Here is a 25,285-nt window from a genome sequence, read left to right on the forward strand (position 1 = left end):
ACCAGGTGAGATTGACGGAGGACATCGAAAGGGTGCAAAAAAGGGCAGCTCGTTTTGTATTATCATGTTATAGGGGAGAGAGTGTGGCAGATATGATACACGAGTTGGGATGGAAGTCATTACAGCATAGACGTTTTTCGTCGCGGCGAGACCTTTTTACGAAAGTTCAGTCACAAACTTTCTCTTCCGAATGCGAAAATATTTTGTTGAGCCCAACCTACATAGGTAGGAATAATCATCAAAATAAAATAAGAGAAATCAGAGCTCGAACAGAAAGGTTTAGGTGTTCGTTTTTCCCGCTTGCTGTTCGGGAGTGGAATAGTAGAGAGATAGTATGATTGTGGTTCGATGAACCCTCTGCCAAGCACTTAAATGTGAATTGCAGAGTAGTCATGTAGACGTAGATGTAGATGTAGGAAAATCTGTATACTAGTTCCTGAGGTATTACAATGTCCCCCAAAACTTTGGTATTAGGGGCAACAACACTATGGACATGGATTTTTGCTATGCATTAATAAATCCTGACCCAAATTTCCCTCAGGGAGATGCTGAGGCTAAAGACACAAAGGAATACAAATATCTCAAGCTTTGAAAAACTTCTCAGATTGCTTCATATATGTTTTCATATATCTTTTAACACTATTATTGTTGCTGAATATATTTAACCCTTCCTTCCATTTTCCTTTTATAACTTGTATCATTGTCTGAAATTAAATTTACCACACTACTGTTGTTAGTTTAACCATACTGTGAATCATAAAACTTAACAGCTGAGAACCCACATGGGGTATGACAGCTTGAGTGTTACCAAGCTATTATTATTGCTGAGTTATCATTTCTGAATATATTTAACCCTTGTTTCCATTTTTCTTTTTATATCTTGTATCATTGTTTGTAATTAGATTTTGTTAGTATAACCATACTGTCAATCATAAAACTTAACACTGTCAATCCACATGGGGTGTGACTGCTTGAGTGTTACCAACTCCCAAATGTTTCAAAATCCCACAGAACCATTAGGCTTCATTTAGAAAATAAAAATCCCATTCCAGGTAGTATCCATACAGTGACTATAGTTTTACATGGGCCAGTCCAAGACAGATGCGTCATAGAGTTTCAGTTTAGTATTAGTTTTAGAAATGGTGAGGGCTTATGTACAAAATATATTTGGAGTAATAATTACAGGAATTGGTCCCACCATATTTTATTTTTGTTTCTGATTGTTTTATTATTATAACTGGCTCTCATTATTACATGGTATTAATTTAATAATAATGGTTTCAATAACAAGTTTTTGCTAAATTTACTATATTCTTCAAGAACATGACAAACTATTCTGTAAGTATTCAGTACAACTGTGTTCTGCAGTTTCCAGCAGAGTGAATGATAGTTTTATGTCCTGCACAGACTTCCCAGTCAATTTTGGCATGATGTCATTATCTGATATTACCACAGTGGGTGACGAGTACAGACTTCTTTTTCCACACAGAATATAGATTCCTGTATTTGATCATATTCTCATTTCAGGTAGTTTGCAAGTTATGGGTTTTGGGATGGTAATGTTTATGAAGAAGATTACTTACACAGTTCATTGATCATCACTATGCTCAATAGATAACTGTAGATTGTATTAACTGTTACTGTAGTGTGGTTCAAATAAATTTTTAAATTTCATTTTCTGCAGCAGTGGGCTGATAGTATCTGCTGTATGGAGTAAAGTGTTTCATTAATTGATAAGCTATACCATCTCCCGGTGGTTTGCTTTGTGAACTTTCATTACACATTTTCTAATTTTCTATGAATGGCAGAGTTTTCCATCCAGATGTAATGAGTAATGGTGTCTGCTTCTCATCCTCAAACTTCTTCAATAATCATCCATTTCTTGCTCTTTCAGGACACATGACTAGTAGCTCCTAATTCCAAGCAACTAATCATATGTGACTGTCAGAAATTCCTCCACTTCTATATGTAAACCTGCATATGTGAAGCAATCGTTCAGTGCTTGCATATCAATATTGATCCCCCTGGGGTCATTCAATTGTTTCTCATGCAGTTATTTTATACACATGTCTATTATCTTGGTTTCAGTTATGTCATTCTTAGTCTGTAGGACTGTTTCTGATGTATGTAGCATGTTAAGTAATGTTTAACTATTATCATTTCATTCAAGTGGAAAAAGTGAAAAATTGCTACGACTGCCTTTCATGTAAGATGTATTTAAACAGTCACAGGGAACAGCTTTTTCAAATTGATAACTTCAGTAAATACTAAAAAAAAACATGTTATTTTTCTGTCTCTCTTAACATTCACAGCATGAATCTCTCCACTATTTCCCAGATTAACTTTGAAAAACTGTGTCTCACTGCCACAAGTCAATACTGTTTGTACATAAGAGGGACTGCTGAAAAGTGATGCCTCTGAAGTTTTTATACTATTCTTAATATCAAATGAGCTACTACATGGCATGTAGTTTCCTCAGTCAACATTCCTGCTTCACTGATACAAGCTGCAAATTTCTGCCACTAGAGGGCTGCAAATTGTAGTGTGTAACATTGTAGTATGTAAGGTAACTATGTTGATGTGTGAGGAACAGTGTACTGTAATTGATTTTAAAAATCAAAGATTTCATCAACACATGGAGCACACACTCTCCTTCAATATGACATTGTGAGACCACACACGAGGGCTGTGACATCTGCAATAATCTGAGTCTTGGATTGACTGTCACTGATCATCCTCCATAAAGTCTCAACAGGGCCCCATCTGATTTTGATCTATTTCAAAAGCCTAAACAACATCTTCAAAGGCTTCACTTTGATAGTGATGAAATGGTGCAAGTAGTGGTGTGAGGTTGTGACTCTTTCAACAAAGTCAAATATTGTACAGTAACAGTAGTAAGAAACAGATCTCTTATTGGGAGAAATATGTTTGTAGCCATGATGATTATGTTGATAAATAAATATATAGATATGGAGAATAAAGATGTAGACTGTTAATAAACGTTGTTTTATTTAACCCTTGAGCAGGTGCGTCTGTATATAATGTGCATCAACCAAAAATAAAATGATTTTGTAGAGTTCCATTGTTGTTTCACAACTCCACCCCTTATCCATTCTTTCATTATTCCTTCAGGTAAAACAGCGAAAAATTGTGTTGTCAAACATCCAAGTAAGCAACAGTAATATAAAATACAAAGTTAACTAGGCAAGAAAAAGTTTACAATCCATGGAAAAAAATGAGCCCGATTATGAACTAGCAACATAATCTCACACTGAGGCAGTTGTCTATGGGATAATTTGTGATAGAATAAATGGCTGACTGGGATATAGTGCAACTGCACTGCTTAATGCTTCAAGTGGGTCATTACTCTCTCTGGAACACCTGTCCTTGTGTGATGACCTTTTGCTTTTCTTGCTTTTATGTTTTCATTTTCTTTAAGGGCAAAGAGAAAAGGTGAAAAGGTAGCCCAGCATAGAGCCAGCATCTACTGTCATGTATTTTTGATTTTCAAATGTTAAAAAAAAAAGATGCTTTTCCTGTTCCTTGGTAAGAGGAAGGACTCACACACTGATAATGAACAAAGGTAGATGCACATTATTTTAGAGCATTATCAGTGGTGGGCATTTTGGGTTGAGAGAATATGTAAAAAAGTCTGTATTTTTTTATGTGTGTAGAAGAAATAATACAGTCATATTCAGTTATTATTCCAAGCAGTACTGTAATGTAGAAGAATTCAAGAAACCCACCTGTGTACTTCAGAGCTACTACGAAGACCTGATTACAAAAGGAATGATGGACATGGTCAAGATTTTGTAGGTGGATATGGCAATCATATGTAGTATTATTAATTGGTAAGCATAAATCTACAGCAAGAAAAAGACTATTTCATCCATGAAGAACTAATATGGACTCATTTACAAGCATATGCCAGCTTATTGTGCTTGTCCAAGTGCTGAAAAATAAATCTCATTTTTTCCATATATCTAAACATTTATTATGTATATTTTTTATTATATTATAAAGTGGCGACAAGTGACAGGCTCGATACATAGTCGGCACAACTGTGAGTACTAGTATTGTTAAGACAATTAATATACATGAATATTAATAATTTCTTTATCTTCCATGTACTCTGGTGACATGACAGAGATGATGATGTAACACTGGAAAAATACTAACTGAAAAAAACAGAAATAATAAATAAATTAGAAGGAAGAAGACAACAATACCAAGAGTGGACAACTAAAAGTACAGTAGAGGGATGTACTAGTTACAAGACATCAATAAGGTAGGACTGCACAATGCATGTAGAAAATGTGTTCCTAGTAGACTATTAGAAAATCCAAGCACCTATTTCCTAAAATCCAGAACCTAAAGCTTCAGAGGTTAATGTAATTGCAATCAAGTAGAGAGAATGACATATCTAACATGAAAGCAGACATCACCACAGTAAAATCTCAGAGTGGGTAGGTAAATACGAACATGACACACATTTCAGATGAGGTAAAATATCTGGGTATGAAGCTCACACAGCAGATTTTGCAAATCTCCATGGAAATGGATAGGAAAATTAATGAACAAGTACAAACTTTAGATCACGGTATGAGTGAGAAATTAAAAGGAACAGTGGAAGAAAAATTTGAAACACTCACATGCACATATGGACAGGAGCTATCCAGAACAGAGAAACTGCGCATAATTTACAGGTAATGCAAAAGAATATGCAGGTTGACACAGATAATGTACAATCAGAAGTAGTGACGCTGCATTCATTCTGTGATGGCTTACCAGAAAATGTAGAGAAAATCACAGTGTAGATAGGATTATTTAAGTTAGAACATAAAAGAATCAACTCAGACTTTGTGCAACATTATGAAACAGAAAGGATAATATAAAAGATGAAAATAAGAAGTTTGCTGAAAATGCATATGTGAACAGCATACTCACGTGGAAGCGGTGAAGGAAGTGATAGGGGACAAGGAAGAAGAAATTTTAAAACGCGCAGAACATGATATCAAGCAGATAGAACAAAATTAATGGACGAAATGGTTAACAAAGTATGGTAATATCATTGCTGGGGGCAGTGAGCGGAGCTATAAACAGCCGACCACCAGTGAGAGAAATCAGTGACATGGTCAACAATACCCAAACCATGCCACGTGACTGCATACCGACACGTGTTGCGAGCAATGGGCAAATCTTTTATGAGATACATATGTAATCACAGGATGTAAATGCTGTTCCATCCTGCTGGACAGCATTACTAATGGACAGGAGTTTAATGAAACATTTACAGTTTCCTGTCTTTTTAAATGAAACAAAGCAAATGCACCCAGTAGTGTTTGTCTGAGCCTTTAGGAATGTACTGCCTAGGACTTGGACAGAAGCCCAAAAGATAAAATATGTGGTAGGGCACACAGGAGGTGATGCCCTTTTGTGAGTTACAGAAATGTCAGAACTCTGCAAGACATATGAGCAATTTGAGAATGCATTTTTAGATAAATACTGGTCAACAGCTATCCAGGAGAGATTAAGACGAGAGGTACTTAACCCATTATCATATCATCCAAAATTCAAGGGGCTAACAAACTATTTTGAAACATATCTAAACAAGACCTACAACTGGAATAATCTGATATCTCATGTTGATTTACTGAAAATCATAAAGAACAAGTTGCCCACAATTGTTAGGGAAAAATTAGTAACCATTCCCGAATAGAATGTTGAGTATTTTCTCTCAGTGCTTGACTCAATAGATCTAATTCATGATGATGGGCAAGTCATGCCTAAGTTACCATAATGGTAATGAACACCACCCAAGTGGGAGGAAGAACTACAGTAACAGCAATGGCTTTGTAAACTATAATGGTCATGTTTGTATGAATGAACGGCATCCTTACGCACTGCAGCACCACAACGGAAATCCATACAATCGGTTTACCTATCAGCCACAGGGTGACTGAAGGTATGAAAATAAATATCAGACCAATACTTATGGCAAGGCTGAGATAGGAGAAATTCAAGAGAAAACTTTGATACTAGGTGACAAGGAAATGCAAATTACCAGGATTGGAATATGAAACACAGGGATCCAAGAGAGAACCGGCAGCCTGTACAGTCAAACTGAAACAACCAAGACACAAACTGGTGAGCATGCAAGCATAAGGTGAACATAGTAGAAGTGATGGCAGAAAATGAAACAATACTTTTACCGCCCCCAGGAAATAATAATAATCGAGCATGACTAGAGGAAGGAGGCAATGAACTGTCATTGTGCCAAGATACAATATTAGCAACATAAACACTAACATGAACAAAAATAGAAAAGAGTAAAATGACACTGAAACAAACTTGCATGTACAGCATATCCATAATCTACTTTTAAGGTATGATGAGGAGGCAGAAATGAAAGAAGATTTGTTCACTGAAGAGAAAGAAACAATACACAAGGTAAGTGAAATTATTCAAGCAACAATAAAGATAAAGGTGGGAAACATAGATATACTACTTGTTTTGGATACTGGCACGTTAACAAGCCTGATGTCAGCCAACTAGTTTAAAAAGATAGTGCGGGAAGTAAGTGTGCCATGCTACCAGTGGAGAACTGTCAGATCGTAATGGTGATGGGGAGTAAATCCAAAGTTATGAAATTACAGGCTAGCATACCCATCAGCATATGCAGTGTAATTTTGCAGTGTACTTTCTTGTTGGTAGACAAACTTATGTGAACTGTATACTTGGTAAGGAAGTGTTCAGAAGATGTGGGGTAAAAATAAACATCAACAGTGGTGAATGTCAATTTCACATAGGAGGGCACAAACTGACAGTAGACTTAACAAGAACTACAATGACAAATCAGAGTAGGCAGACACCTGAGATTAATGTTGAACTTATCTACTCTGAAATCTTAATGGCAAATGACATGGAACTTGATGATGTGGGCAGGGAGATCCTCCATGAGCAAACAGTAGACAGTAAAATAAGTAAATCCACTTGTCTTAACAATGAACAGCGAAGTGAACTTATAAAATTTTTCTTTAAGTATCAGAGCATTTTTTTTTAACAACCCAGTGTTATTAAGGGATATGAATAAAAAATAGAAGTTTACCCACATGAAACCTATTGTCGAATGGCATATGGCATTCCTTGGGCAAAGAAAGAGGCAGTAAGACAAGAAATAGAGCACATGATTAGATGGAAGATTATTGAAACATCACACTCCCCTTACTGTAGTCTAATTCTCACAGTTGGTAAAACTGATAGAATGGTGCAGTTGGTATTAGATGCAAGGAAAATAAACAAAATCATCATTCCTATAAGAGCAAGGCCAGAGAATTTAGAAGAGTGGTTATTAAAGTTTCATGACATTAAGTACTTAACATTCCTCAATTTGAAGGCTTCATACTGGAAAATATTTTTACATGAAGAGAGTATAAAATACACAGCTTTCATAACTGCTGGAAGGAGCTAACAGTTTGGGGTGCTACCTTTCGGAATAAACATGAGCACTGGTGTATTTATTGAAGCATTAGACAGAGTACTTGGACCAGAATTGATTAGCCAAGTTACACACTACATTGATGAGCTATTAATTGCAACCCAAATATGGAATGAACATCAAAAATTTGATGAATACGATGTCACAGTTAAAGTCTGAATTCAGAAAAGAGAAAATAAAATTCTTAGGGCATATCATTTCACCAGTAGGAATTCTACCTGAGCCCAGTAAACTAGATATGATACACAATTTCCCAACACCCTACACAAAGAAACAATTAAAACATTTTCTTTGACTGGCCTTGTTTTCCAGGAAATTTCTGCCACAACATTTGTTGAACAGTAGTTCACTATTAAGTTTACTGTTTAAAAACCATAGTTGGTAGTGAACTAAAGAATAAAAAATGATTTTCAACAGATTAAGCAGGTGCTGATTAATGCACCTCTCCTTAAACACCCAGAAATGGAGTTGGACTTCTGTTTGAGCACTGATTCTTGTTATCAGGGGCTTGGTGCATGTCTGTTTCAAATAATAACAAAGGATGATAAATAAGAAGTCATTATAATCAGTTTTGCTCATAGAACCCTCATGGAATGTGAAAGATCATATTCTGTAACTGATTTAGAAGCATTAGTGGTAGTTTGGGTGTTTCATAAATTTCAATCTTACCTTTGGGGAAAACATACCAATGTTTGCTGTGATCATCAAGCTTTGTCCTTTCTTCTTACGTGTAAGTTGTTACATAAGAGAACAGCAAGGTGGTGTATCTATGTTTGAGAGCTTGCTTTGAAGTAGTGTACACAAAAGGGGAACAAAATGTTTTGGCAGATGCACTATCACGATTACCCCAGGGCCTCACCAATTTCCACCAGTTAGGAGAACAAACAATGGATTTCAAGACATTTTAAAAAAATGATGGAGCTTTTAAACCATATTATATCAAAATGTGTAAAAACATGCAATGCTTGCAGGAAGAAGACCTGAGATGGAGCAAGGTAATAAAAAATTTACAGTTTAGAACACATGAACATTTAGAGCAGTATTACATTATACATAACAGTGTCCTTTTCCATAGAAGAGATTGACGAATGGATAAGTGGTGTGTGTGCATACCTCAGGGATATGTGGACTACTTAATGCAACACATGCACTGCACATGGGGACACTATTGAGTGCTAAAGTATGCTGTCAAACTTTCTCATGTTGTTGTTTTCCTAAAATGAGGCGATGTATAGAGCAAGTTATCAGATGCTGTGCAGTTTGTCAAAAGGTCAAGCATCAGAATAGGACATGCCTTAACATACTACACCCAATAATACCAAAGCAACCGAGGGATCTCGTATCTATTGATGCTGCAGGACCTTATCCCCCAGCCCGCGGCGGGTCAAATACATCGTAGCCCTGTATGACATTTTTAGTAAGTATCTCCAGCTATACGCAGTCAAAAGAGTTAGGTTTCGACCAATTATAAGGCAGATCCTGGAAGACTACATACCACATGTTGGGAAAACCCCATGCAGTACTAACTGATAATGCATCAAATTTTACAAGTTACCAATGGAAATCATTTTTGATATAACAAAACATACATCATATTTTAGTATCCAAGGTCCACCCAGAAGCAAGACCCAGTGAACAATGCTTTTGTGAATTTAATAAATTTACCTAGACCACAGAACCAAAAGGAATGGATAGAATACCTGGGTCCATTTCAGCATATAATAAATCACCTACCGCACACATCAACAGGATACACATTGGCTGAACTTATGTTTGAAAAGGTGGAACTAGATGAATGGGCAAAACCAATACCTAAATTAGGCCACAGAAATGTAGCTTTAGGTGAGAAAGTATGACGAGTGCTATTAACATTGGAAGAGCAACCTCAAATAAGGAAATAACAGGAAATTGAAAAATGTAACAGAATTCCAGATTGGACAGGAGGTACTACTAAGAACGCATCCAAAATCATTTAAATTAAAAGCATTGAATAAAAAATGGCAATTGTGTATGTTGGTCCATATATCATCATTGACAAGCCACATCCTGGATGCTACTTGATAGGAAATATAAAAAATGGTAAAATATTACTCATGTATCCACATAAAGATTTGCGGAAATTTATTATATGAAAATTCAGCTCTCATTTTTTCCCTGTCTGTTGTATCAATAAAACCCATGAAGTTATGAGGTTTGTCGCCCTTTGACACATAAACTGACTGGAGCCCAGTTCCTCTCCTGCTAGGGGGTACAATACTTACATTTCCAGTACCCTCGAATGTTCAATTTTGTTCTACTATCTTAACATGCAAAGAATCAGATGCAACCTAGTGAATAGAAATTTTCCTTGTATTTTGAGATTGTACTTTCTTAAGACTTAAATATCTATAGAAGCAAAGGAAACCTTTAGATATTCCTTAAGGAAACACAGAATATGTTGTTGTAGTCTTCAGTCCAGAGACTGGTTTGATGCAGCTCTTCATGCTACTCTATCCTGTGCAAGCTTCTTCATCTCCCAGTCCCTACTGCAACCTACATACTTCTGAATCTCTTTAGTGTATTCAGCTCTTCATCTCCCTCTACAACTTTTACCCTCCACTCTGCCCTGCAGTATTAAATTGGTGATCCCTTGGTGCCTCAGAATATGCCCTACCAACCGATCTCTTCTTTTAGTCAAGTTGTGCCACAAATTTCTCTTCTCTCCAGTTCTATTCAATACCTCCTCATTAGTTACGTGATCTACCCATGTAGTCTTCTGCATTCTTCAGTAGCACCACATTTCGAAAGCTTCTATTCTCTTCTGATGTAAACTATTTATAGTCCGTGTTTCACTTCCATACATGGCTACACTCCATACAAATACTTTCAGAAATGACTTCCTGACACTTAAATCTATACTTGATGTTAACAAATTTCTCTTCTTCAGAAATGCTTTCCTTGCCATTGCCAGTCTACATTTTATATCCTCTTTACTTTGACCATCATCAATTATTTTGCTCCTCAAATAGCAAAATTCATTTACTAGTTTAAGCATCTCATTTCCTAATCTAATTCCCACAGCATTAATTCGACTGCATTCCATTATCCTCATTTTGCTTTTGTTGATGTTCATCTTATATCCTCCTTTCAAGACATTGTCCATTCCGTTCAGCTGCTCTTCCAGGTCTTTTGCTGTCTCTGACAGAATTACAATGTCATTGGCAAACCTCAAAGTTTTTATTTCTTCTCCATGGATTTTAATTCCTACTCTCTACTATTTGTGGGAAGAAACAAATAGGGTGGTGGCAGTAGTGTGAGAACCCCACAGGTAATACATAGGTATAAATGGATATTTGTATGGAAGATTTTTAATGAATAATTGTACTGATATATGGTGATGAATATGAAAATGAATATTACAGGGGTACCTAGGAAAGGTCCACAAAGGCAGTGTAAGAAAGAATATGCTATATAGTTTTAAGTCTCAGAATGAGTGGTTGCATGAGTGTGGAAGCGAAGTATAGTGATATATGTATGGTAAGTATTTGTGGAAATAAACATCTTGAAGAAGCAGTGAAGAATAAAGAAGAAACAGTGAAGTCAATAGTAACAAAAGTATACGGTACATTTAACATACACCACAGCACAGTAATTTGGTACACATACATCAGAATGTAAAACAACTTAGTACAAGAAATATTTCATTAGAACTAACTGTTATAGCTTGAGCTACTATAAGGTGAATGTAAATGAAAGTATGAAATACAATTCGTACAAGGGCTGAACACAAAATGCAGTGAAACTATATTTTCTACACTGAGTTCTTGAAACATGCAGAAGCAAAAACAGTACTTTAACATAAGCACCTTCTTCTATAGCAGGAATGAATTATGAATGGAATTATGGATGACAAAATTACAGTAAAATTACCGGTCACATGTTACAAAGGTAAATATGTATATGTCATTGCATCAATAACGCAGAAATATGGCTTGAAATATGAGTACACGAATGTGAAATATTAGGATGATTAACAAGCAATCATGAAGTCAGGATTGTCAAGGGATAAAATGTTCCCCATACTCATTGCACTTGTAAATATTATACATAAGAGATTTATCAAGTGCCAAGGATAGAATACATGCACTAACAATACACTACAAGTAGCAATCCTAGAAGTAGCTTGATCTCTAAAGCAGACCTTAGCAAATCCTCTTTTTTACATGTAGTGAGTAGTGCTGGAACATATTTTCTATGTGTAGTTGTGAAGGTAAAAATGCACAGGAGATCGGTTCTGCAAGACAAGAAAAGAAAATGCAAATACTTAGAATAAACGCAAGATTCCTTCTAATTTACTTATTAGTACCTAACATGAAGCCCATGTATGAAATGTGATTGTGAATTGTAAATTTATTTGTCAACTTTATTATTGTTAATGTCTGTGTCTATGAAAAATGTATGTACTATTTTCTATGTGTAGCTATGAAGGTAAAAATGTGTAGGAGTTCGGTTCTGCAAGAAAATAAAATAAAATGCAAATATTCAGGATAAATACAAGATTTCAACTTTACTACTGTCAATGTCTATGTCTATGTAAAATTATGTACTATTGTCAATTTCAGGTGAAATTTTATTCTTGAAGAAGAACCTTTTATGTATGTATGTGAAGTGCAACACGACAAACGAATAAAATACTCGCACTTATGAAGTGATACAAGAATAGTAAGGCCTGATAATAGTGAAAATAATGCCTGAGGTGTGATAAGAGTAAATGTTACAGTCTAGCAAAGTGAATACAGTGAGTGTGATCCGTGTGCAATGGAGAAATCAGAGGAAATTCGTATATTCACTAATTGATGTGTGAGGACCGCTGAACAACACTGTGCAACGGAAGATAATACTGAGTCCTGCAGTGCGACCCTTACCTTCAATTTCATGGGAAAAAATGTCATCCAGGTGTGAGATGAGGTATTGGTGTTCTTCGGGATGAGTGTGGGAGCTGAATCCATCATATCCAGATTCCAGTCTCGAGGGCATACACGACACTGACTTCATAAACCTGGAGCGATATTACAATGGATTTGTGGGCAGTGCTGGTGCTCACATGGTGCTTGAGTCACTGCAACGGGTGCATTATACAATGAGCTGCTGCTGGCCATAAGTACAGCAACCAGTGAGATAGCATAAGCCAAAAGGACACCTTCTCATAATTTCAATTGAAACGAAAGTGAGTGAGAATTTTTTTTAAAAAGAGGGTGGTGGGACAAATTATGCAATTTAAAATTTTTCCCCTGTTCATACCATACATCTGAACAAATGAAAGGACAGATAACAAACTGAGATGGTAGCACAACATGGACATGCAATTTTGTAATATGAATATATGTGAATGTATTTATATGTATGAATTTGCAATAGACAAAGAAATGAAGCTTTGTAGATATACTTGTAGTAGTATAAGGGTATTAAAACTCCATTGACATGCACTAAGTGACCAAACTATGAGGCCCAATATAAATAAGGCTACTGTGTACTCTCCCCCTAAATAAAGAGACTTATTTCCTACAGTATACAATAGGGGGGCATTTGTGATGTATCTTTTGCATTTCTGGCTTATATGTTTTCATTTTCTTTAAAGGCAAAGAGACAAGTTGAAATGGTAGCCCAGTGTAGAGCCTGCACCTACTGCCATGTATTTTTGTTTTTCAATGTTAAAGAAAAAGATTTTTTTCCTGCTCCTCGGTAAGAGGAAGGACTCACTCTCTGCTAATGAACAAAGGTAGATGCACATTATTATAGAGCATAATCAGTGGTAGCCATTTTGGGTTGAGAGAATAAGTAAAAAAGTCTGTATTTTTTATGTTTGTAGAAGAAATAATACATTCGTATTTCATTAGTAAAAAATTGAGTCATTATTCCAAATAGCACTGCAATACAGAAGAATTCAAGAAACCCACATGTGTACTATGGAGCTAATACAAAGATCCGATTACAAAAGGAATGATGGACATGGTCAAAATTCTGAAAGTGGATACAGCAATTGGACGTAGTATTATTAATTTGTAAGCATAAATCTACAGCAGGAGAAAGACTATTTCATCCATGGAGAACTAACATTAATCCATTTACAGGCATAGCCCAGCTTATTGTGCTTGTCTGAGTGCCAAAAAATTAATTTCATTATTTCCATATATCTAAACAGTTATATTGTATATTTTTGATTACATTATACTTGACAACAGAGTGTTATAGTGAAAATTTACTTCATTATCATTTAATAAAATAGTGGCTTAGCTTGTATTATGTAAGTCTATTTTCTCATTGTTAAAATAAACTAAGATTCACATACTTTTACTTTGGTAACATAAAGACATATATTATACAAGTGTACAAAGTGCGCTGCACACCTGCTCTAGTTACAAAAAATGGTGCACCTGCTTGAGGGTTAAAAACCTTTCAGAGATTTCACATAAAAAAGTATTACTTTTCTGTGTGCCTTCATACTTCTTTTAAACTCTACATTTCAGACACCATAGAAGATTAGTTTTGAAAACTATATTAGGTTTGCCAAAGGAACTACAGACTGTTTTACATTTATGTTCATTCATTTTCTTATCTGCCTAGTTATTTTTAACCTACTCGTAATATAACAAAATTCAAACTAATTTTTACTGATTATCTACATCTTATAAATTTTTTTCTACAAATAATTAGATTATTTAAATTCAAGGCTAGAAAATCCCCATTTCCCTCATGACAAGTTGGCAATGTTCATTGTAAAGCTACATTACAAGTAATATTATACTGTAAAGCTGCCTTTATCATAATAGATGCAGGTAAATAGTATCTTTGAAATACAAGTGTTGTCTTGGAAATATTAAGCTTCCAACAATAGATAAACATCAGCTATTTAATATAAACAAGAAACAAATATAAACTATTTGCTAAGCTATCTTCTAATTTACTAGATTCAATTTACTTGGCATTTGCACAAATTGTGTTAATCAAACGTGGTGTTAGTTTATTGTTAATATAGTGTATTGCTTTTCCTCAGAATTTAAACATTCTTACTGAAACACCATTGTCTACAGGCAATGTTCTTTTTTTTTTCATACTCTGAATACTGCCTCACCCTAGGCAATATAGTTTTGAAGTTCTCTGTTTTATTAAACAAAACATCAATAGATTGCACAGGAATCTGGACTGTCACCATCACGACACAATGTAAAAAAAAAAAAAAAAAAAAAAAAAAAAAAAAAAAAAAAAAAAAGAACTGTCAAGACTAGGCCCCAAGTTGTAACGCCGGAAATGCATATCCTTCTATTTCCATCTATTGTACTATAATTTTTTTTCCTTATGTTGTTACCTGAAGATATGACATTTCTGTGTCTTCATATATTGTCATTGTTTTGCCATTTGTATATTTATGCATTTATGTTGATGTATAATTGGTTTGTTTTGTAAATATTATTTGTATTTTTAAGCTGGCTCTGGCCTAGGGAAAACTATGCTATCGAACGACTACATCGATAGGTTGTGTGGAGAACCAAAGTGTTTAGGATCTTTGGTAGTGTTAACTCTGCCACATGGACTGTGGCCAGAGCAGAGTCTCGCTGGAGTAGGGCAGTGGTGCAGGTGTGTCGTGTGACACTCCCACGAGTTGCCGCGCTTTCGGGGTTTGGCAGCATGTAATTGCTATGATGGTTTCTGACACAGTATCACGGATGGGAAGCATTAGCTGGCACACATCAAGAGCCCGTTTTGCCTGGTGACTGTGTTGAGAAGAAGGCACGCCAACGTCCAGCTTCTGCAACAGTTACAGCCGAGAATGGGTGATTGTCGCCACCTCCTCGATCAACTACTTCAAACCTTCAATCAACCAACAAGGAAGACTGAAAGCACATAAAGTCTTAGAACTGTATGGCAGCCCGTTTTGCCTGGTGACTGTGTCGAGAAGAAGGCATGCCAACGTCCAGCTTCTGCAACAGTTACAGCCGAGAACGGGTGATTGTCGCCACCTCCTCGATCAACTACTTCAAACCTTCAATCAACCAACAAGGAAGACTGAAAGCACATAAAGTCTTAGAACTGTATGGCAGACCTCAGCTTTTCAAACTATTCCATTAGCAAAATACAGCAACTTAGCATGAACCTTTGTTGCTCATTGTCCCAATTGCATTACCAAGCAGGGTCCCTTCCTTTTCAAAGTTAAATCTCTTATTTCTAAATTGCGTAGATTCAAGTAGCTTTTGAAATGATTGTTGAGGTAGCCCAAGACTAATCTTATTTTATTGAATTTTGTAATGCTTCAGAAACAAAGTTCACTATTAATTTCAGTCACTAGATTAACTTTCAATTTTCCTGGTTTATTAATTCTTTTGCTAAATTAAGTCAGAGTGTAGCGAAATTTATTACTTCTGACAAACATTCAGTTTTCACACAACACATGTCAACCTTCAGTTGCCACGCTTTCTGTGCTAATTATATGTGCATTAATCTTTCATTCTCATTTATTATAGTAGTAGTCCATAGGATTGGTGACCGTAATTTTCCACAAATCTCAAATATCTAATTAATGTCAATTAAATTGTTAATGTAATGACCACACATTTACTTTCTTTATTCATTTTATCCTTTTTAAAAATTGATTTTCACCAATTTCATTTGCATTTTTCCTTTCATTTAGATGTAACACTTTCCTCCCTCTTTACCGACAAAATAACTTCGGTGACAATTGCTTTTTCCAAATTTCCATTAGGTGCACGCGGTTTAATTTTTCACTGTCATTAAGGTCGATAAGTGAGGGGAAGGTTACACAGTCTACTAAACTGTGTAGAAATAGTGTTAAATGTATGGGAATCAGACTCTATATCCATCTCCTGAAAGAAGTAGAAAGTATTCAGGAATCAACAAAATTTTTAAAAAAATCTTAAGGGTGCTCCTAACAAACTGTTACTTTTACAGCATACAAGACTTTCTTGAGTGTGATCTATCATAAATTAAATTATAAATTTTATGATCTCTCAAAATCAAACTGTTTCATTAGAAATAGCCTGTTGTCCATTAATAAACTTTTGCTGTTAGCTCATGACCATTATTATTATTATTATTTGAAACTTATTCTTATTCTGGTGTTATTATGCATAAATATGCAATAGATCTTCAGTGAGATACACAGTATAAGGACCAGTGCTATGTCTATATATGTCCTCATATCATATGTTTGACTTGTCACATGTCATTTTGTACACTTCTGTACATTGAATGAGTGAGTGGATAAGTAAATATACAAATACAATTGTATGTATGTAGACTGCAGCAATGAAAGAAAATTTGTACTAAGGCCAAGATTTGAAACCAACTAGGTAGATGACCTAAGTTCTTCATCACCCTCACACAGTGGCCTTGCACAGCTCCACCCATGCCACAGTTTCAGACAGATGTTCAGTACTGAGGTTCCATTGCAAGTAGAGAGCTTCTGCAGTACTGTTCAACTTTAGGGGGAATATTAAGTGGGCTGAGGCATGAATGAGGTTTGGAATGAGGTAGGAAGTATGCTAGGGAAGTCCATGCAGTTGTGCAAAGCCGCTACGTCAGGATGGGACAGTGGTTGGCACATCTGCCTAGTGAGCACGTTCGTATCCAGCCTTGGTAGTAATTTTCAACTAATTCTCCAGTCGGCATATATACATCACAGATGCTTGAGACTTGAAAATGCCTCAGGAACCATTTAGTTTTAACTGATTTAAGCACCTATACCTGTGTTTCAGGCAGGAGCCACAGTTTAATTGGGTGCTGAGTTGCTGTTCCAACATGTATGGAGGGCCTCTCCAATTGTGTTCAAGTTTATGAAGAATACCAAGTGGGCTGTGGTGAGAATGGGAATTTGGATTGAGGAGGGAAGCATGTTAAGGTAATCTGTGCAGTTGTGCAAAGCCACCGTGTAGTGTGGTGTGATGGTTAGTGCATCTGCCTAGTGAGCAAGAAACCTGGGTTTAAATCCTGGCCTTCATACAAATTTTCATTCATCACTTCCATCTGTATAATAGATATTTTAGACCTGAAAAAGTCTCTGAAACCACATTGTTTTGTTTGACTGCAGCACCTACACCTGGATTTCAGGTTGGATCTCCCATTTCATTCAATGCTGAACTCCTATTCCCGTATAGTAGATTAGCTTCTGCAATGCTGTTCAAGTTTAGGGGGGAATGCCAATTGAGTTGGGGAATGAATGGTAATATGGACTGAAGACAGAAGTGCACTGGGGTGTGCCATGCAGTTATGCAAAGCTGCTTGCATGGATGGCTTAGTTGTAAACATCTGCCTAGTGAACAGGAGATCCAGGTTCAGATCCCAGTCTTGGTACAAACTTTCATTCATTGCTTCAGTCTGCATGTATACACCTTAGAAAGTAACTAGTGTGTCTTTGTGTTTAAAAAGTTATTAGAGTTTCTGTATGTTTAAAAAGAAAACTTTCTGTTAATTTCAGACTTTGCCAAACTAACGGGTACTTGAACATCTTTGCAGGAAAACTATCAGAAGAGAGAAGGATGACTTATTGAAAGTGACAAAACTTATACAGTTCCAGCAGGGTATCATTTCAAACTTAAGTAATTGCATTGATAATGAAAAAATGTTGCTCTCTGAGCTTAACAATGCAAAAAAGGAAAAAAAGGTACTGGCATAACAAATAATTTAAGAAAAAATTATGAGAAATTTCCAATGAAATGTTATTGTACTAAACTTCAGAAATTCTAAATAGTGCTCTGTGTTACTCATCCTTCCTGCTACTTTTCTTGAATTCCGTTTATTGAAACTAAAGAAGCATACTGGAAGGTTGAATAAATACATGTGAGGTGGATGCTTGGGTGAGATACACCAAACAACACCTTATAATCAGGAGTTCATGTATTCACCTCTTTACACAAGTAAGGCTTACAAAGAACTGGATGGCGGAACTACACAAAGATAATGTTTTGCTTAGTTCAAAGAGATGATGCTCAGATCGATATTGGTGCCGACCTCATCGGTGCCACATAGCAGTACGGAGTACGCAGTATTTCTGAGAAGCCGGTGGGGGGGGGGGGGGGTGACTATGGCGTCGGCAGGGGTGGTCCGCGCCGGACGACGGTCAGCTTGACAGCATCGTCGGGGAGCTGTGTAGGTAGATGTCATGAAGGAAGGTCCGGCCACCGAACCTGGAAGTCGTTGAAGCATGCCGGGCATAGTACTAGGCATGCTGGTTGTGTGGCGACAGGTAGGCCAGCAGTTTGCGGGAGGAACGACGATGATGTCTCCAGTGGGTGTACCGAACACATGAAGCATGTCCAGATCGATGTCGGGCAAGAGGAGAACACATTTCACCAGGTGGCAGGGAATGGCAGAGGTTGTGCCATGAGCACTGGATGAAGGGAAACTGGACGAACAGTGTGTCATCGTGTAGTATTATAGAGATGTCGTGGATTGTGTCCAGGGGGACAGGCACAAACACCCCGAGCGAGGGAACATTCAAGATGGGGGGGAGGGGGGGGGCATGAGAAACCTCGACAGGGCGAGGCAGGTAACAGAGGAGAAGTCGAAGGGACCGGAGAAGAGCTCGGCGGTGAGGGCGTATTTGTAGGTAAGCCCGACGTGGGGAGCATGTGATCATGTGATCACTTGACAGAGTGCGTGAGACCAGAGTAGAGGGTGAGGTCAGAGAAGAGCTCGATGATTGGAGCTGGAAGTTACTCAACTGAGTGAGTAAGTTCAACATGGAGGGAGTGGTCGTAGCGTCGTGAGGCACAACAGTGAGTGGCATGGTCATGGCCTGAGGGGGGGGGGGGGGGGTAGAAGCGGGCTCAGCATGAGCAGGCTTAAGTGTGTTGAGAGAGACTGTAACAGCTGAATCTTTTATCTGGATGTCATAGGTGTTGTCTGAGCGCTGGAGAACTCGGTACGGGCCGATATATGGGGGTTGGAGGGGAGCACGGACAGTGTCATCTCGGAGCATGACGTACTCGCAATAGTTCACAGATTTCGGGACATGAACCTTAGGCGGGAATGGCTGGTGGGTGGAGGTATGCGAAGGTTGAGGAAGTGGCGTCTGATGCAATCCACAAAGGAAGGTAAGTCAGGCTGATGGAGAGAAGCGGAAGGGCTCACAATGTTCTAGCCGTATACGAACTTGACTATTGTACCTTTGAGATCTTCCTTATAGATCTCACAAATGCTGAGTAGCACAAGGGGAAGGGCTTCCATCCGAAGAGAGTTGTGGCATCAAAGAGCCGCCTTGAAAGTGCGGTGCCAGTGCTCAACTAGCCCGTTACTTTGAGGGTGATATGCTGTGGTATGGATGTGCCGGATGCCGCAAATGTTACGCATCCCATTGAACAGGGTCGACTCAAATTGTCTGCCCTGGTCAGTCATGATGATATCTGGACATCCGAAACGTGATACCCATGACTTGACGAAAGCTCGAGGAACAGTTTCTGCCACGATATTGGGGAGGGGGACAGCCTTGACCCAGCAAGTTGTTTGGTCAATAGACGAGAGAACATAATGAAAACTGTTAGAGGGGGCAGAGGGCCAACAGTGTCAATGTGAATATGCTGGAAACGCCCAGAAGGGATCAAAAAGATGCCGAGGGGGAGAGAAGTGTGCTTGTGTACTTTGCAGTGTTGGCATGCGATAAAGGGGAGTGCCCATTGCAGGCAGTCCTTGTTGACATTTCTCCACACAAAGCGCTCTGCTCCAAGGTGGGCGGACGCACGAACACTGGGGTGGGCTAAATTATGCAGTGCATTGAAGACAGCTTGAGGGAGCGTGATTGGGATGAGGGGGCGTAATGTGCCTGTACTGTCGTCGAACCAGATCTCACCAGAAATGCCAGGCCAGGGAAGGTGGTGCGGATGAAGTGTAGTGAAGAGGTAGAGTCTGAAATCAGGTTTTGTGTGTCCTCGTCAGCAGGTTGGAAGTTAGGCAGTTCGGAGAGGTCTAACAGAGAATGAATGGCATTGACTCATGAAAGGAAATCAGCAACTATAATGTCAGCACACTTTATGTGTCTGACGCCGGTGGTGAACTGAGATATGAAGTCCATGTATCTGAAATGGCGAGGAGGCGGGTCAGCTGGCAGGTTTGAAATGGCTGCAGCCATTGGTTTGTGGTCTGTTAAAACATCGAAAGGGCGTCCCTCAATGTCGGTGTTAAAATGCTTGGTTGCTTCATAGACCATGAGCAACTCCCTGTGAAATGCGGAATATTTCTGTTGTGCATTGGTGAGCTTGTGTGAGAAGAACTGCAGAGGCAAAGTTTGGCCGTTGACTGTCTGGCTAAGGACAGTGCCGATGGCAGTATCGCTCTTGTCTGTGGTGATGAAAAGCGGCACATTGGGATGAGGATGTGTGATGGTACAGGCCTCAGCAAGAAGATTTTTGAGGGCAGTGAAAGAGTCAGTCATAGCAGGAGTCCATGGAATGGGCCAAGATCCAGAAGTCTTGGTGCCTGCCAAGGCATATCCATCAGTGGAGCCTGTTTCTCTGCAACCCGAGTTAGATAACGCCGATAATAATTAACTGTCCCCAGAAAGTGCCAGAGCTCCTTAAATTATGAAGGTCCGATTAGGTTTAATATTGTTTGTACTTCATCAGGGTGCAGTGAAATGCCATTGGCAGAGACCGGAAAACCAAGGAAAGTGACAGCGGGTTGATGTAGCTGCAATTTGTCCTGGTTGGTCTCGATGCCTGCTGTTGTGAGAGTGTCCATAACAATTTGCACATGTCAAATGTTGTTCCTCAATGGAGGAGCTGAACACAAGAATGTCATCAAGATATGCAAAGCAGAATTTTAGTCCGAATAGAACTTCGTTGATGAAGCATTGCCAGGTCTGGGTTGTGTTTTTCAGACCGAAGGGCATGAATCAAAACCAAAATAACCCAACTGAGGTGGTGATTGCTGTCTTCTCGATGTCTTCAGGAGCCATGGGGATCTGATGGTAAGCCCATTTGCAATCAATGACAGAGAACGTGGTCGCACCAGCGAGGGAACTGGTAAAGTCGGCAATGTTGGATATGGGGTAGGTGTCCGTAATTGTTCATGCATTTAGTCAGCAGTAGTCTCTGCACATGCACCAGGACCCATCTTTGTTGGGTGTCACATGAATGGGTGTAAACCAGCTGCTGGCAGAGGGTTCGATGATGCTGAAGCTTAGAAGTTCAGACATCTGCTTTTTAAGGTCGGAGAGGTGCTCGGGACAAAGTCAGCTAGGTTTACTGGAGATCGGGGGGCCTAGCATGAGGTGAAGCTTTTGAACCATGCCATTGGCAATGACAGAAATGTTGCCGGTGGCACGGGATGCGGTTTGTTTAGAATGTGAAGGGGGCAGGGCAGGCGAGGTGAGGTCATGGTGATCGGAGCCACTCGGTGGGTCCGACGGGAGCCGAGGCGGCAAAGTGTCCCAGGAGTCAATGTGACAAGATGGCCGCTGGCCCGAAGCAGTGGCACCATGGTCGCGTGAGCTCAGTAGAGCTCATGAAGTGATAGTGAGTCCATTGTCCGAGGGCACGGCCTGTGGCACCACTGTCGCAGGCGAAATGATAGGCACAAGTGCACTGTTTGTGATGTCAGTGGCAGTCGCACGGTGGTGCGCAGGATTCGATGTTGCATAGTTTGAGGTGCTGTCTGTCAGGGGAGGGGTAGGAGCTGTCAGTATGGGAACATGTGACGCTTGCCGCGGTCACCAGTGAGGTGGATGCTCGCGCGAGATACACCAAACAACACCTTATAATCAGGAGTTCATTTATTCACCTCTTTACACAAGTGAGGGTTACAAAGAACTGGATGGCAGAACTACACAAAGATAATGTTTTGCTTAGTTCAAAGATGATGCTCAGAACGATACTGGTGTTGGCCTCATTGGAACCACTCATGCAATTGGCACTAAGGATGTTTGACTACAGGATTCTTCACATGGACAAGTAGAAATATGCTTCTTTTCATATGAAGACTTAACAAAAAAGTACTGTAGTCAAGAGTGCAATCTTTTCCTGTTGGTTCTACATCTACATCCTTACTCTGCAAGTCATTGTGAGGTGCATGGCAGAGGGTACATCACATTGTACCAATTATTAGGATGTCTTCCTTGTCTATTCATGTTGTAATAAAACATGGCACAAATGTCTTAGCTTAGTTTGGGCTGTGTACTGTTGCTTAACACAAAAAACAATGTTCAGTATACTATGTCTCATTACGGATATCCTCCACCAAAAAAATTAAAATGTATTTTGTGTAATCCAGGATGTTGATTGTTGATGCTGCTGTAGGTTCATCTTGATGTTAGTACATCGCCACATGGCAATCATGTAAGGGTTTAAATAAGTTTCAGTACTTCTTGTTCACAGAGAATTTCATTCCACATGCTAGATGTTTAGTGGTGAATGTACAAAGTCTGACTACATGCTGTTGATACAAAATTTGATGTAAGACTTACTTATGGTGGTGTACAAATTGCCTCTATTTATATGACTTTAAATAGTTACTGTCATTGTTACATACTGAATTTTGCATACTAACAATTAAAGTTTTTACATACATCTTTCCAAATTACATAGAAAATTACATGAAATAACAGTGAATAATTTCATACAAGGACAGGGAAGAAGCTTTTCCTATTAACACTGTAAATTACATGTTTTATCATTGCAATAATACATTTTGTTGATTTGCATATATTGTTTTACTGACTTTGAGTAAAATCTTCCTATCATTTTCAGGTGAACAGAGGGATTAGTTTTATTCAATGAGAGGCCTAGATTCAGTTAATTAAATTTGGTATGAGTAAAATTTTACATCTCTATATACACACAATTACAGTTCTGTTAACTAACACTAGTTAGAACATGAGAATATTTGATTCTGACTGAAAAATCATTGTGTCTTATTTTTGTTAGGAGAACAAAGAATTTATTACTTAAAAAACCTAAAAATAGCTGTCTCTTGCTGACTTTAAATATTGGAGTTTTAATTGTTAATTACTTCATAATTACAATAGCAAATTTGTTCCTACCATGTTCCTTGTATTGTGTGTAAATTATGATGTACATTTATTTTTTATCCAATATGTTTCCTTCATTCTATATACTGGTGAGACACAATGTAAACAATGCCAAACAACAGTTTAGATTGGGGTAAATTACTAATATTACATATATGCCCTCTTTGGGAGAGTGGAGATGGGTCTGAAATAGGATACAGGGTCCCAAAAGGGGTGATGGTATTACAACTTATGGGGTGCCAGAAAAGTGATTGTTTGAATGCCTCTGAGCATACACCTATTGTTCTCAACTTATTCTCATGATCCTTATGTGAGAGACATGTAGAGGAATGTAGTATACTTCTAGAGTAATCATTTAAAGCTGGTTCTTGAAACTTTGTTAAAAGACTTTCTCAGAATAGTTTATGTCTACCTTTAAGAGTCTTCCAGTTCATTTCTTATAGGATCTCCATCACAATTTCCCATAAATTAAACACACATGTGACCATTTGTGCTGCACATCTCTGTATACATTCAATATCTCTTGTAAGTCCTATTTGATACAGGTCCCATACACTTTAGCAATATTCTAGAACTGGCTGCATGAGTGATTTGTAAACAATCTCATTTGTAGACTAATTCGACTTTCCCAGTATCCTACCAACAAGCAGAATTCTACCACCTTCTTTACACATAATGGAACCAAAGTGATCATTCTGTTTCATCTCTCTACAAAGTGATAAATGCAAGTATTTTAATGAATTGGCTAATTCTGACAATGTCTCATTGATATTATAGGAACAGGATACATTTTTATGTTTTGTGAAGTGCACTATTTTACATTTCTGAACATTTAACACAAATTGCCACTCCTTGCACCCTTTCAAATGTTATTAAGATCTGACTGAATTTTTACACAGATTCTTTGAGATAATACTACATTATAGATAACTGCATCATTTGCAAAAAACCTGATGTTACAGTTAATGTTGTTTTGCAAGGTCCTTAATACACAAAATGAACAGCAAAGGTCTGAACACTCTTCTCTGGGGCACACCCAGTTACTTCTACACCTAACAATGACTCTCCATCAAAGATAAAATGCTGCATTTTTCCTACTAAAGCTTGCTCAATCCAGTGATAAATTTCACTTGATACCCAATATGATTATAATTTTGACAATAAGCATAGGTGTGATATTGAGCCAAATGTTTTCAGCAATCAGCACCCATGCTGACTGGCATTGAAGAGGTTGTTCTGTTCAAGATACTTCATTATGTTTGAGTTCAGAATATGTTCTAAAATTCTACAACAAATCAGTGTCAAGGATATTGGACAGTAGTTTTGTGGGTCACTTATACTATCATTCTTGCAGATGGGTGTGACCTATGGCTTCTTCCAATAACTGAGCACTTCTATCTTTTGTTAGAGGGATCTACAATAGCTTATAGTTAGAAGAGGGACTAACTCAGCTGAAAATTCAGTACAGTGACATTAAGTGATGCTACATCAGACTGATTCCTGGATTTGACATTCTACACTGGTGTGCAAAACTTAAGAATGAAAGTACCTTTTGCATTTGCTGCCAAATAACATTTTTGAATGAAACCTGAACTATACATGGAAAGAACTGATACAGTATAGTACAGAATTCAACTGAAAGAAATGCATAATGAGGCAAATTGAAATGACACTATTATTGTATGAATACATAGCCTTACAGGAATATGAATTAATAAAATCTTCTTTGGCCTCCAAGAGCATCAGGTGGTTAAAATCCCATGAGCTTTTGACTA

The 25,285-nt window shown here is 38.0% G+C and overlaps 1 protein-coding gene across 4 annotated transcripts in view; it reads left to right on the forward strand.

Annotated features, from left to right (window-relative positions):
- Positions 1 to 25,285, forward strand: part of LOC126364314 (uncharacterized) — a 570,142-nt gene that overhangs the window by 441,994 nt on the left and 102,863 nt on the right. Inside the window, exons 6-7 of one of the 4 annotated variants that reach the window (XM_050008045.1) lie at positions 17,248 to 17,390; positions 18,005 to 18,087. In XM_050008045.1, coding sequence (XP_049864002.1) covers positions 17,248 to 17,329 — 82 coding nt within the window. In that variant the 3' untranslated portion in view covers positions 17,330 to 17,390; positions 18,005 to 18,087. Of the gene's footprint in view, positions 1 to 4,147; positions 4,206 to 17,247; positions 17,391 to 17,966; positions 18,153 to 25,285 lie in introns of those variants that run through there. The other 3 variants (XM_050008043.1, XM_050008046.1, XM_050008047.1) reach the window with 3 other exon arrangements.

Source organism: Schistocerca gregaria, chromosome 1 (genome assembly GCF_023897955.1).
Source record: "Schistocerca gregaria isolate iqSchGreg1 chromosome 1, iqSchGreg1.2, whole genome shotgun sequence".
Lineage (NCBI taxonomy): Eukaryota > Metazoa > Arthropoda > Insecta > Orthoptera > Acrididae > Schistocerca > Schistocerca gregaria.